Here is a 16,143-nt window from a genome sequence, read left to right on the forward strand (position 1 = left end):
TAAATATATAGATGCAGAAATAACTTGCAGTTTAGAAATTTGATTGATTACCTGATCAGTCAAAATCTGGATAAATTTCAGTTCAGACCAAAACAAATCTCTGAGTCTAACATCTTTACACTTGACAACTTTGCTGTAATAATAATGTATACTGTGTGTAAGGCTATAAAAGGCTTCCAAGCTTTTTCTGCACAAAAGGAAAATATCAACATATCTTGTGATTGTGAGGATTTGTAGCATTATATGTCTCTCTTTGACAATGAGCTGCTAGGAGATCAGAATGTTGAGTATCATCTATCCACAGCTATATAGAAGATAGCATTGAGGTTTTATAGGCAGTGAGACATAAAGATGTCTGGACAGACAGAGAGACAGATAGACAGACGTGTAAGCAGACTGATGGAGGGACAGACAGACAGACAGACAGATGGATAGATAGATAGATAAAAAATTTACATTTTAGCTCTTTTAACCTGGCAATTTTTGAAGTAGATCTAGGACAATACCTATGTTTGTAGAGATACAACCTACCTTCATCATTATCAATGTTGTCAGCACATGCCATTTCCATGATAACATTACACCCAGTTCCACTCCAGCCTATATGGCATACACAATGCCATCCATTCTGGTCAAGGGTACATCTACCATTTCCATAGCATAGGCCTGGGCATCCATCTGTATAATTTAAGGTATAAGGGGATACAAAATTATGGAAGTGAACATAGAACAGAACAGTGGACTACTTGTTTGCACATACTTCACATGCCTTTCGACAGACCATTGATATCTCATCATTTCTAACTATATGTTGCTTAATGTTCTGGTATTTGAGAATTGGTGTCATCTACTCCCAAACTCAGTTATTTTATTTTCTGTCCCCTTTGGATAGATGTTCGAGAAGGAGGAAAATATTTGATTTGTGCATGGTAAAAAAAATTGAGTGTGTCCACATTGATTCATCAAAAAACTAATTTTGTTTCAGATAATTCCGGTTTCATCCATATGCCCATTTAAGTTCAGACAACTTTCATCCATGTGATTGCTTTGGAAAAATTGATTTAGACTAACAAAAAATTTCAGAATCAGTGTACTGCTTAATATACAATATGCCGCTAGCAATTCTAACAATTGATAACTATTCATTGAAGTAGAAATTGACAAGGAAATTGGCCAAAAAAGCCAAAATAACTGAGGTGAAAAATAATCAGCTAGAAAAGTATTTTTTCTGGTTTAGTTTTTTGGTCTAAAATATCTAATTATTTTGTCAGGTGTCTACAATTTCTTTCAGACTCAAATACAGAAAGTTAATATATAACAATTGAAACTTTTTTGATTCTTCTAATATTTATTCAACAGTAAGAATTATCTACTATATAACTGATGTCATCTATAGAAAACAGTATTACCAGTCTTGGTAATTAACTATTTGTAGTTTGTCAATGCAGTTAAGGCTGTCAAAGAATTAAATAATATAACTAGTCAACATAATCACATATAGTTATTAGCATTGTTTTTTTAAACATACCTCTTACAGCATCCAAGTAGTGTGCTGAAAAATAAAATAATGATTTAGATTATTATGCATCTCCATAGGGCAACATCTGCATACTCCTGGCCCAATAACATCTTAATCGATAATGAAATGTTATGATGCCAGGAGATCTCTGGCGCTAGGTCACCTTTAAGTGTTAAACTGTTCACGAACCCAAAGTCCCGCACTGGATCTCTAAGCCTGCCTATATGTGTGTTTCTCAAGGGATTTTGTGAATGGGGAATCAATGACTGGTTGAGTGCCTCAGCTGACTGCTCTAAGCAAATCAGCGGTGCTCCTGCCTGTGGCAGCCACAATATCCTATTTTTGAAGCTTTTCAACAAATGGAAGCGTAAGGGTGCAGAGAGATCCAGTGCTGGGACAGAAACGTTGTGGTTAGACAGTTTGTGAACAGTTTGACCCCTACAGGTGAGCCAGCACCAGGAAACTCTTACAACCATAACAACTTCATTTTGCTTCAGTTTTTATGGTGGCCAAACTGGTCCTTTCATGTTTCCTGATATGGTATAAATACAGCATCTGTATATTTTTATTTTGTTGAATTTGCTATGTGCAAATGGGCTTTATTACAAAATGCAGCAACATAAAGAATTCTAAGCTGCAAGTGTTATAAAATCTTTGTAGTTGTCATTAGCAAAAGTGGGATATTCAGACACTGAATATCATATCTCTTAGAAATGTTTATTGTATTCTGGAAATAATGGACTTGAGTCACAATTAAGTGGGTGCACTAGGGAGGCACTTAATGGTTTCAGATCAGCTTAATTTCCTTTTAGTAAGGCACCACTAGAGAAGGTAGACTACTGATGGAACCATCAATTTAATTGTTAACAGAAGCAAACTAAAGCTATTAGTTGTGATCAATCTAGTAGGAGTCCTAGTGTCCAATATATACAAGCTATCCCTTTTATTCTCACCACAAACAAGGGGTGGGTGGTCAGTGAGAGGGAAAGATATAATCTAAGAAAATAAAGGCTAGAAGAGGGCTCTTTGCTGATGAGCTATTATGTAAAGTAATGTTATATTGTTTACTTATATTTATTATACTGGCAGGGGCACCTGATTTAGATACCATCTGTTGGTATAACTCATAAAAAGTAAAGTAGATTCATCAGAGAGTGAGCTGGCACTAGGGTATATAACTAGTCAGTAATAAGAGTAAATGACACATTTCTTTCTTAATTTTCTGTGATTTTATTTTAAGTTTCCAATGCTTTGGAAGTCACTTTAATGTTTGTTTTACTTAAAAAAAAGGGAAGTGTAGTGATTTGAAAACTGTATTGTAAAGTTAGGCTACATTGCTGAGAAACAATGTGGCTATTTCCGTTTAAATATAATTTTAGGTTCTTAATTTACACTTTGCTGCTTATTGAATAAGCTGCAAAAAAACACCTGACTTGCTACATTTCACGCACAGAAAACTACACACACCATGCTTATAAACAGACTTCACTGCTTGATTGAACTTAAATATAGAATTAATGTATGTTTTTCTTAAGTATGTGTTGGGAGTTTGTACTACTACCTTGTCGTCTTTCTCGTTACACCATTCTGCAGTGGGTGGAAACCCGGTGTTAGCATTCCTCATCTCCTATCAATCTTTAAGGGCAGCCGCTAGTCATCAGTTGCTAATAGTCAAATTCTGTATAAACGGCCTGGTGTACAATGTTAGCGTTGACTGTCTTGATAAGAACTGATAATTACAAGTATGGAATTGACCCTTACATCTCTTACCATGGCAAGTGCTATGGTTTTATTGCAGTAGGTGTTGTGTTCGAAAGAGATAGGGAGCTATAGTCACTGAATTTGGGCTTCAATAAGCAGCTGCCATTTTACAGGTTATTTATTTATTTTGCATAAAGGAAAGTCATTTTATTAAACATTACTCTATGTTGCTTGCTGGTGCACTTTTAAATCTGGCACTCAGGACCTTGGAAAACGAAAGTACCTGGTGCAGTGGTGGAATGCCATGCCCACCCTCTCAATAGTATTCATGTTCTCTATCTAATTATTCAGTTTTAAGGGCCTTAGAATCAGATGAAATTGAGATGAGTAATTATAAGGTTGTCAGGTCATGCATTGTTTACTACATTGCCAGAGATTTAATAGAAATGTAATCTGTTGCCCCATGACATGTTCCTCCATAAGGATTCAAGGTTATGACTGGGAAAAGGAAGGCAAATTATTGTCAGTCCTACTCTAATTGAGAACCACTTTCACAAAAGCAAATTAAAATCTCAGTGAAATCTAATTAATCTAAAAATCAGTGACAGCTGACTGATGCCCTGTGCCTCTTGGCATCATGGGCCTGTTCACCTTGCCCTGAGTTTGGCATGATGTTGAGAATTGTGCCTAAAATACAACATTAAACCTCCATTTACTATGAAGTGTTCATTGAGATGTACAAAGCATGAAATAAGTCTCATGTAAAACAAATTATATATACATTGATGGGTTTTAATGCTACATTTGTAAACAACCCTGTTATTGCTCAGAATTAAAAAAAATATAGCCAGCTTTTTGAGTGATGTAAAAGGGCAATTTCAAATGCTTTATTGACATGAAGATGCAGATGGTTGGTTAAATGGTTGTCCTCACACCATGAAAAAATTGATTTGAATAATGAAATAGTTAAAAATGTCAACCCACTACCTCTCCAAAACTCTGCACTACCCTCTCAACCCATGTATGCTTACTTCTTACCCTCTACTACAATCCATTTTTATATTTTTCACCCCCATATTACTGTTAAAGGAATACAACAGGCATCAAAACAACTTTAGCTTAATGAAGCAGTTTTTGTGTAAAGATCATGTCCCTGCAGTCTCACTGCTCAATTAAATCACTTTTGTTTCTCTTTATGCAACCCTAGCCACATGTCCCCTGGCAGTGACTCACATAACATTCACGAAAAAAAACATGGATTCATTTTCAATTAAATGTTAACTTGCTTTAGAATTTTTTACCCCCAACTCTATAAATGGAACTTGAAGCACACACAGGAGACTCCTGCAGGCTCTAAATGGCTATCAGAGCAGGAGATAAGACATTCTATATTTAAAAAGACTGTGGAATATCAGGATGTGTTTAGGAAGGCTGTGCAAGTCACATGCAGGGAGGTGTGGCTAGGGCTGCATAAACAAAATTATTAAACACCTAAATTGCAAAGAGTTGAGTAGTGAGACTGCAGGGGCATGGTCTGTACACCAACACTGCTTTATTAAGCTAAAGTTATTTTGGTGTCTATGGCATTCCTTTAACGCTTGCTTTCTTCTCCTTGCTATACGTCCTTCTTTTGCTCTACAAAGCATCTGGTTTTCAGACATAATCTGGTATATATATATATATATATGTATATATATATATATATATATATATATATATATATACCAGATGACCCAGTATTTTACAAATATGTTAGGATATGCGCACTTAAAAAAAAAAAGGAGAATATAATGTAAACGTATATAGGCCCTTTATTTAATATATTTAGATAAACTTGTCAAATGAATATTTTTTTTAATGATTTTTATTCAACTTTTAAAAAGATTTTTTTTCAGAATATTAAAAAATGTAAAGTAAAATATACCAATATATATATCGAAAATCAAAAAATATTAAATAAGAGTCATAATAACTTAATTATAAATGTGTATAAAACTGACTGATCTTAGTAGCTGCTTTTGAGTGATGCTTTAAATCCCATTTGTACAAAAGGGCTTATGATAGCTAAAAGCACAGTCAATGCAATATGTAAGTAAAAACATGTAAGAAAATATATTTTTTAACTAGTCATTTTCATTACATGAACCTCTGCTTTTCTCCAAATTTTCTTGATGGTACACTTTTGTGTATAATTGATAGGACACTGAAGGTATTTAAATTTGGGAGCAGCATGCCGTGTTGTAAATTTGTATTGTTATTTATATTCGCTGCTCCTTCTCTTGAATTTTAAATTGTTACCAATGCAAGTTCCATACTGAGTGCCAGGCAATGTGTGCCTAGTGTGTAATAATGATCAATAACACACTCCTTACTTCTGACAGTTCTTCTAGAATCTTTGATGCTGATATGGTGCATTTCCGAGCAAAGCATAATTAACCATGTGCATCTAAGCCAAATATCCCATTGGGATAGAAATTATTTTGCTTCCCTGCAGTTTCTTTATTTTTGCAGTCTAAGATTATACGGCTGGGAGAATCTGGATTACCTGTGGGTTTATTTTCTGTAAAATATATGCATCATCACAGAGTCGGTGATCAATAGAGCCATTTTATAGCACAATGGGAAAATTACAGTATGGAATTTGAAATGAGAGAATTAGTGTGATTGCAAAGGGATATCGCACTCACCAATTGTACAGTGCTCACCCTCCCAACCAGGGCTGCATTCGCATTTTCCATCTCTACATTGACCGTGTTCAGCACAGATTGGGTGGCATGTGCGTTCATCACAGCTGGCTCCTCCCCAGCCATCTTCACATTGACAAACTCCCCCTGTGCAAACTCCGTGACTTCCACAGTCCACCGCACACAACTCTGGAACAGCAATAATAAGGCAGAATGATTTTTTTTTATGTCAGGGAAGACTTCAATTACAGCACACCGATGTACTTAAAAGTATGCAAATTCTAATTAAGAGTATCACGGTATGACAAAGCAGTACAGACTTGTAGAAGCAAATTCAATTAGCAGCAACACTTTTACTGCAACCTCTTCTCATCTTTATGAAAACAAATTGTAATGCAAATTTGTGCTTGGTTGAGAATGTTAGCTGTGAGAGTGTTCTTTTTCACAATATTAACTTGGTTTTAGAAAGGCACCAATGCAATGTGTCTTCCATCGGTGAAATGATTACATAACAACTTGAAGTGGCTCTGTCAACCTGAAAATTACTCAGCAATGATCACAAAAGTTGAACAACGTGTTATTTTTTTTGTAAACTGTTCAGCAGATTTCAAGATATTTTAAATAAAATATTTAGTATAAATGTTCACAATCTCATTTTATGAGAAGATAACATTTCCTGTCATGCAGTTATGCTTCTTTTCTTGATTATGTATAGTACATATCAGCATACAAACACAGTATGCAGGCAATGAATCTTTTAAAAGCAGCTTATGTATTTACGTTTTAAGTCTGAAATGCCCACATTAAAAAAACTAGATTCAATGCATCTCTATGAGGATGTTGATTGGTGCAGCAAGGCGTTTTGCCATGCATGCTCAATAGCCCCCCGATGCTTTTCTGTGAGTAAGCCTTGGATTGGCTGAGATCTTCAAAATTAATGATCTCAGCCATGGAGGCAGGGACTAGTCACAGTGAGACCAGCACGATGAGGGAGAAAAGGTAAGTAAACTCAACTTTGAACTTCACAGGAGTGGGGACGGGCACTTAAACAGTTAGTTTAACACTATAGTGTTAGGAAAACATGTTTGTATTTGTTAGTGTTCCTTTAATGAAGAATATAATATATATAAATTAATCACAAGGGGATAAATTGTTATATCAGTGGTACTTCTATACTATTAGTAACAGGCTGATATTTTTATAAAATGGTAAGATATAAAATAGTCAAGAGTCGAAGCAAAAACATTAAAATATAAATATGTTCAATCACAAGTCATCTAAATAAATAAATTAACATCTTAAAGTTTATCTGTCAAGACAATATAATTTCTGAATGTGTCGTACTAAGAAAATCTACATGAACTACTCAACTTAACTACAGTTAATACAAAATAGGGACTACTGTGTTTCATGGACATGCCTTCAGTTGACAAAACTTGACAAATGGTGGAGCTTCCAGCATCAAGTTTTGTCAATTACCACAGCAGGCACTTGCAAATTGTGGGATTCCCCACAGACGTCTTTAGATTAAGCACCATGATCTAAAGAAGATTGGGAGAGCTTTTCGCCCACAGCACATCTAGCAGAGATGCCAACATTAGAGGGTTTTTTTTGCAATATATGCAAAGACCACTGTAGGTGACAAAGCTGCTGTAAAAAAAAACAACAACATGCATTTACTATCTTCAAAGATACTGGACTTTACTGCACAAATTCTTTCAAGTTGGTACAAAGAATTCAACTTTAAATCTATGCCCAAATTAATTGATCCATCCAGGATTACCTAAGACAGGGGTTCTCAACCTAGTCCTCAAGGACCCCCTACCAGTCCAGGATTTAGGAATTGCCTGGATGTGTCTAAGGTGTTTATTTTTTTCTCTAAACACCTTAGACACACCTAGGTAATCCCTAAATCCTGGACTGGTAGGGGGTCCTTGAGGACTAGATTAAGAACCCCTGACCTAAGGAGTCTTATTTATCAGATTGATTCATTCTGGTACCGTCTAGAAGCTTTGCATGATGTTTGTGAGTATTGTTAAATCTGAAACGCTATTTTATTTTTGGTCATACCTGTTGGTCCTAAGCTCGCTTGTTACCAGCAGGAGTGTTGGCAGTCTCTAGTCTAAGATGGATGGAGGAACTACCCTGCCTGTCTTATTGTTATTTTACCTGTCTGTACCCCCCGCCCCCCTACTGCACCTTTGATTGTGAGTCCTAGTTAGAGAAAAAAACAAGTTCCATGAATAGCATATATTATATTTAATACTGTTGAATTTGGATCAATAATGAGTGAGATTTAGGAATATAGTATCTCCACAGGCTTGGTAATGAACATGTTAAAAAGTTTAATTTAAAATTCCCATCAATAACAATCTTGTTACACGATGTTCAGACAAAGAGAACGGAAATGAAAACAAACTGTTAGCAGCTGGGCAATTTACAAGTCCAGAAACTACAGTGTCATTTCTCATTTAGTCAAGCAGACTTCTGAGAGCTTCTATTCAATGTAACTCCTTTTTATTATTCATTTCCAGAATAAAAGACAAAGCTGACCCTGAAAGGCAACATAATGTGTGCGTGTTTCAATAAGTGTGTGTGATCATCAGATGTACGTGCAAAATATACAACCTCATTCGTTTGAGACAAGACAAAAAATAATCTTTAAAGGGAAATATACACTAACAAATGTTAGTTGGACAGTTGCTATTCTGGATGCAAGGTGTTATATATGCTGAGGCATTTTATTAGTTTCCTTGGTGATTGGTCCTTAATAAGCACTCTGTCCCATAATACCAATTTCTTTTTGCTAAAAACAGCCCTGAAAATTGTTCAAGGCAAAAAACAAGTATTATTTTAGTAACAATGTTCTCTAGAGTGACTAACTACCATATAAACCAACTGTGCCCCTCATCATTGGGACCTTTGCCCTGAATATTGTATTTTTCTTTGTGGTGTGTAATGGGGGCAGGGGTTAAAACCAGTGCTGGAACATAATAATTTTTTAACACATAAATCAGTAAATAAGGGACTTAACATAAACATAATAAATCATAAATGTGCATTTAATGTAAATAAATACAGGTAATGCTTGTTTATGAAGGTCTACTCGTGGTTCAAAATAACACCAGAGATGTCTGTGGTAAACAAGGAACTGACTAGGTCACAAGGGTAGGCAATCTTCGGCACTCCAGATGTTGTGGACTACATCCCCCACAATACTCTTACACCCATAATGCTGGCATTGCATCATGGGAGGTGTCATTCAAAACATCTGGAGTGCCAAAGGTTGCCTATGCCTGGTAGGAGATAGCAATCCATCCTTGATCTTTAATACAGTCAATACATTATGAGGATTGTTCACCCACGTTTTTATGAAATACATGAATTGTTATAAAATTGCACTGCAGTTTGTTGATATCATTTTGAGTAGAGAAGCTGGATTGGCTATGATGGTGAAACAATGGACAATGTTATCAACAACGTTTATAACTTTGTGCTCAATAGAGTCTCTTTGATATGCGAGTGAAATAGATAATACATCATTAACATACATAATATATGTTATATATTTAGAGAAAAAGACCTTAACACATATTATACGTTTTCTTTCGGTATTAATGAATTTCCAGTTGTAGGTAAAAAAAAAAAAAAAATGTCTAAGAAGTTCAAACCATAAAGAAAGTGAGAGTTTTATAATGCTCTCTCCCTATAATTATATGGATAATACCTGATTCAAACAGCAACACATGAGGCTCTAAAAACGCCAAAGTATCAACAGATTGTCTTTATATTCTGCCAAACCAGTAACACCAATCCTTAAAACTATCCAGCTGTTTTTGGACCTCGTTTTCTATGTTATTCATCAAACACCTGGTTAGTAAAGAAGATTACAGGAAACATTATCCAAAAAGAGCTAGGGAACTGTTCATCTGTTCACCTCTTCCACAAGGGATCACTCAGGATGTTTTGTCTCTTTTATCTCAAAGTGTTCATTTGTTCTTTATTGGCACATTCTTTTTGGAGATGTTGCGGAATTAACATCATATATTTGGTATTTTGTTTTAGTTAAATTGTACTTTTTTACTTTAATTTTAAATTGCTACTCTATTAGTTAGTTTGAAGATGTAAAAATTAAAAGTGTAATTTGACAGTTTCAAATGATTCACTAAATATTTTACAGCGTGGAAAAAATACTTTTAAGTACAATTATCATTCAGTATACAATACAAATGCTTTTTAGAAGGGTCAGTAATTTACTTACTCAATGAAGTGCAAATAACAATACATCACCTATTTCAGGTATACAATGACCCTGATCTGGTCCAAGCAAGATTAACCTTAAAGGGAAACTCCAGTGCCAGGAAAACAATCTGTTTTCCTGGCACTGCAGGTCCCCTCTCCCTCCCACCCCCCATAATACCATAAAACCCCTTCAGTAACTTACCTGAGGCAGCGACGATGTCCCAAATCGCTGCTTCTTCCTCCCCGCCGCTCCTCCCTCTGATTGATTCGGCCTTTGGGCGAGACTGATCCCGCCCACCCGCCGGGGAGATTTAATGCGCATGCGCGGCAATGCCGCGCATGCGCATTAGCGCTCCCCATAGGAAAGCATTGAAAATGCATTTCAATGCTTTCCTACGGGGAAATGAGCGACGCTGGAGGTCCTCACACAGCGTGAGGACGTCCAGCGACGCTCTAGCACAGGTTTCCTGTGCTAGAAACCAGGAAGTGTCCTCTAGTGGCTAGTAGACAGCCACTAGAGGTGGAGTTAACCCTGCAAGGTAATTATTGCAGTTTATAAAAAAACTGCAATAAATACACTTGCAGAGTTAAGAGTAGTGGGAGTTGGCACCCAGACCACTCCAATGGGCAGATATGGTCTGGGTGCCTGGAGTGTCCCTTTAATATTTGTACTTAGAGTTACTGAGATTCAAATCATGGCCTCTCCTTGTTTCCTTATACAATAATGTACAAAATAAACACACTATCAAAAGAGGATCTGGACAAAAATTAGAATTTAGCAGATATACCCTAAATTAAATATACATGTACCTTAGAATGTGGGATATTTTCTAGCAACTGTTGCTATCTAGTATCTGCAGCTACTGAAAACCCTCCCATTTTTCACCAAGACACACTCTCTGTGGCTGCCCAATCGCAAATTGTTTTACAGCTCATTGAGAAGTCTGTGCAAGGCAAGTGGTTTGGTCAATTGGCTGCCTCTTGAGTTCAACTCAGCATAACCAAACTACCAGGAAACAAGAGGACAGCCAGAGAGGTGCAACATTGTTTATTTATAAAAAATCAATTTTCTATTGGCACTTTAATAAAATTAAAGAAAAAAAAGGGCACACTCTTTACAAATAAATCACTTTAGCAAGCTGTAGTGCTTTGAAATTTGTTCCTTTAATAGATTCTTAAACTTTGAAATAGGTTAGTAATAAAGAGGAAGATGTTACAATATTTGTATATTTATATCTCTTTTTGTAGGGAACACCTTGGAACTTTGTATGTAAGGGCTGTATTCTCCTAACGGAGTAAGAGTTTACTTTGTTTACTACATAGCAATTCCTCCATTGGAGTTCATGGGAAAATTACTGTTCAGTTAATGGGGCACAATAGTCACCAGAACAACTACAAATTTGTGTAGTTATTCTGCTGTGTATAGTCAGTCCCTGCAGACTCTTTGTAATAAACACTGTATTTTTAGTGAAAAGGCAATGTTTATATTACATTCTAGGGAGACTTCCACTTGCCACTCTTCAGATGGCCACTATAGGTGCTTCCTTGGGCAGTGCTCCACAGTGTACATCCTCTGCATGGAGACACTAGACATTCCTCTTAGAAATGCAATGATTCAATGCATCCCTATGAGGAGATGCTGGCTGGCCAGGGCACTGTTTGGCTCTGCCCCCCATGCTGCTTGCTTAGCTGAGATAATCAAAATTGACAATCTAAGCCATTCCAAAGCTTTCCTGTGGGAAAACATTTTTATTGGCTGAGATCATCACTTCTGATGATGTCTGCAAAGGAGGCAGATGAGGGGTAGAGCCAGGTGTTGGTGTTTGAGCATTTATTCTACCTAATCACTTATTTTTTAGATTTGGGTTTGGAACCTGCCTATATAATACACAAACAGTGGGCAAACTACATCAAACAGGTACTCACTGTATGACTGTGATTAATGCTACCAATGTGAATAATTGAATAATGGTAAAAAATAACTATTTCTCTTGCCTCTAGAAAAAAAGTTAATATACTGCAGATCATAATTACTACATGTAGCACAGATTTGCAAAATTGAGTTGGAATTCTGTTTAACCTAGGTCTTCATGACTTTTTGGCAGCAGCTGAGAGAGCAGAGAACTAAAGCTCACGGAATTCAGTGATGATTAATTCAAATACATTTGAGACTCTAAGATCTAATTGATGTCCAGACTGCTTTTTTTTAAAAAAAATTCTCTTTCTATCTGCTTTGTCTGATCGACGCTTCATCCAGGTGCGTGTCATCGTGAGATCTCCATCACTCAGTTTCCAGTTTTAAAAGAAAGGAATATTCTCAGCAATGTTTTGCTTTTAACCAGTCACTATAAAGATCTGGCAATGTTTCTTACCTTTTAAGTCTTCTTCTAAAACTGGGTCTGCTTAACTTGTTGGCTTGATGCCCACAAAGCAACCTCTAAGTCTAACTTACAACATTCACAATAATTAATTATTCCAAAAAATACTCTGTTGAAACATCTATAAACACTTATAAGGTTCTTTTCTAAAATAATAATTCAAAGTGAATGCCCAGTAAATTAGAAATTTTAGGCCAGAGGAGCTAAACTGAAAGCCTAACTGACAGAGATTTTGTCTTACTTGTCTATTTTGATCTTATATTTGGAATTCACTTTAAATTCTCACTTTAGTAAATACGACTGGCAGCTCATTTTTTTTTATTAGAAAAAGAAAGCTTTGCAGTTTCAGAGAATCCTTAAACTCACATCAGAGGATGGGTGCCAGGTCTGGCTGACAGTTTACTATGAACTTGATTGAACCAGAGGTCAAGTCCTGGGTAAAAAATGTGGGAACTCACCCAAGATCCCCCCCCCCCCCCCCCAAAAAAAAAAAGTAATACGCTTGTATGCATATATATTTCTCCGAAAATACATCCCACGGTAAATAATGATTCCCCGCAGTAAAAGGAAACGTGGTGACAGCGTATCAAATGTGTCAAAAGATACAAATATACTTTAGCTAATACCGAAAAGTGTAGCCTCTCGATTCAGTAAGTATTTCAGGTATGTATAATATTTAATCATTACAAATGCTGACAATTTTACCCGTGCAACAAATATATGGACATAATTGTGATGAGCTAAAAGTGTTGAGAAATATACATTAGAAAGAATACCAGGAAAGAAACAAATATTCAAGTAAGCAGTCTTGGTATCACACACCAGAACAAGGAATGGGTCATAGAGAGTCAAACATGTTTACTAAAGTTTGACTTAACAGGAATTCAAACTGAAATAAAAGCAAATTTCAAATAGCTAAATTTAAGAAAAAAAAGTATTATAAGCTGTATTTTCAGTATGCCTACTGGGAATAAAACAATGAATTTTAATTTATTCAAATTGCAAATATTTTTTTATGAAAACCTCTGACTATAGCTGAAAAGTTGAATTTTTTTTCAAATTATGTACTTCATTTTGAAGTTTGGTTCCACCTCAATTCACCATGAGACTTATTCGCTAAAATAAGAATGCTAAAATCTGAATGGTATAACGATTTACACTAAAATGTGTCTGTAGCTAGATTTATATTTATAAAAAGAATTCAGGAATTTAGCAATTCAGACTTCAGACCATTCTCCACGAGTCACAGTATAACCCATAAACCCAGTGTCTAGTGAATACAGCCTCTAATTAACCTTTTGTGGGCCCAAAATGGGAGTTAAAATATGGATTACAGATCCAGTTTCAGAATTAACTCACTAAAAGTCATCCCCTCCCCCTCATAAAGAGGTCCTGCAGCAGTTGGTCAGGATCACCAATTTTACTACCTGCCACACTGCAAAGGACAAGGCAGACAATATGAAATCTCTGTATGAGCGTTAGAAGGACATATTGCTGAAGTCATTCACATTGCCCCCTGTTAAGCAGCTGTTGGACAGCCAGCCTGCGCATTGTGAGGACTTCAGGTGAGGTCTTTGTAGCATTTAGATAGAATTCGAATGGCAATAAGAATGTATCAATATGTCTCTGAAACCCACTGTCTCTTTGTCTGGGTTTTGTTTTTACAAGATCCTGGTCTCCTATCTGTGAACATATACAGATTAGACAGACAGAGAATTCATTGAATCCTGAGGTACACACCATGCAAATGAATGTCCCAAATGAGTTTAAATAAGACATTTAAACAATATGCATGAAGCCAGCAGCCCCCCTTTCCTTCCCCGAGAGCCCTGCTGGTGTGATGATCACTCTTACCTCCCCTTTCACAAGCACATTATTGTGTCTTTGTTCCAAAGGGCAGGTCCTGCAGGACTACTAATGGGATGCGTTCCTGCTGTGGAAAAAGTGCAGGACTCGAACCCTGCATAAATCAGGGACGTTTTAGCTGCGAGGCAAACAAGGCATTTGCCTTGGGTGGCATTTTCCAGGGGGCGGCAAAAAACGCCGCCCCGAAATGCCAAGGGCAAATGCCTTGTTAGCCTTGTGGCTAATTGACATGCTGGGCTGGCAGGCTGGCGAGGGAGCACTTCCTCTGGAAGGGCAGCACAAAACCAGGATACACCACTGGCATAAATCATAAACTGAGATACTAAATATTGTCCCTTTTACATAAAGCAAAGTAACACATGCCCGTTAGGTGGTAAATCAAGCACTCTAGGATAATTATAGTCCCAATAAATTATTAAAAAAACTAAAACTGTATTATTCAACTTCAAATATCTCTTGTATAAATGAACCCATTCCTGGCAAGTTTCCTATAATTTACTAAAACATAAAACCAGATCACAATTACATTCCGATAATGCAGTATTGGTATTTAACACACTATTTGGGAATATGTTGCTTTAATAAAGAGACAGGATATAGTTTGTGCCTTATTGGATGATAATATTTTGTGACGCCTATATTTATGGCAAGATCTAAAGAACTGAAGTGTTAATGCACGTTGACTGTTTTTATCTTTTCCATATTAGAACTCTGGTCACAAAAGCTGTAGCAGCTATACGAAAGAGAGATTTCACTAGCAAACCTTAGCTCTGCTTGATCTATAAAGAAATCCAAATTCTCCTACTAGGGAGTGAAGGATGCAGGGAAAACACCAGTAAGTGTTGTCAAAGTATGCTAAAATGACATCTTACCGTGGGATGGTGCCATGTCACAACATGTTGAAGTGCTTATGGTGCTTGGAGTGTTCTTTTAACCTTGACATTTTAGCAGTGCAAGAAGCAGATGTGATGCTTATGAAATATGCAATAGTCTAAAGAAACTGAGGACAATAGTAGAACGCCCCAGACTGGTTGACTTCTCCAATAATGTAGAAGTTATACAATGTATATATCACATTTCTAAAAATGACAGAACATGCATCAAAATAATTAATTGTGCTTAGTGCCTTTGATATATATGGTTTAGATAGTTTTGTAAGGAAATGAAAAAGTGCTGTGAGGCACGTTATTATAATTGCCATATGGAATGCTTGAAATGCATCACGCCATATGGTAATAAATTCTAGAGAATTATATTTTCAATAAATATATAGCTCTACCAATTTCCCTATTCAAAAGCACCAGCTTTGTTCTATAATTATCTGTAATCTCTATGTTATTTTGTTTGGATCTCTCTTGTTGTTTCATTCTGAAGGCAGAAAACACATGTATGTAGGATTATTCTTTGTTTTTACTTGCTTCTTCTTGCTTGCATTTTTGACTCCGCCGCACAGAAGGGACTTTGACGTAACCAATCAGTATCCTGTCCCTAGGAATCGTGAAAAGTGAAATTGCACATGCATGACTTGTTCGCTCATGCCCTATCATGCTGCGTTGCTTAGATGCCATTGGTCACCCTGCTGCAGCACTACACGACTTATCGGTTATGTTTTGAGGTTCACTCTCTGAGTGCTTTCCAAGGTGACATACACTCGCTGCAAATATCAGAGAGATATATTAAAATATTATTCTGTGGGTACATTTGTCAGGGATGCAATGAAATATCTACCCGTTTAAAACACCTGGATATCTAG

At 36.4% G+C, this 16,143-nt stretch overlaps 1 protein-coding gene across 1 annotated transcript in view; it reads right to left on the minus strand.

The window, feature by feature from the left end:
• The window catches only part of TENM1 (teneurin transmembrane protein 1), a 642,971-nt gene that overhangs the window by 181,312 nt on the left and 445,516 nt on the right, over nt 1-16,143 (minus strand). The window contains exons 14-16 of the mRNA XM_063432113.1: nt 5,908-6,093; nt 1,529-1,552; nt 532-678 (exon numbers count right to left, since the gene is read on the minus strand). Of these exons, the coding sequence (XP_063288183.1) occupies nt 532-678; nt 1,529-1,552; nt 5,908-6,093 (357 nt within the window). The remainder of the gene's footprint in view (nt 1-531; nt 679-1,528; nt 1,553-5,907; nt 6,094-16,143) is intronic.

This window comes from Pelobates fuscus, chromosome 9 (genome assembly GCF_036172605.1).
Source record: "Pelobates fuscus isolate aPelFus1 chromosome 9, aPelFus1.pri, whole genome shotgun sequence".
Taxonomy (NCBI): Eukaryota; Metazoa; Chordata; class Amphibia; order Anura; family Pelobatidae; genus Pelobates; species Pelobates fuscus.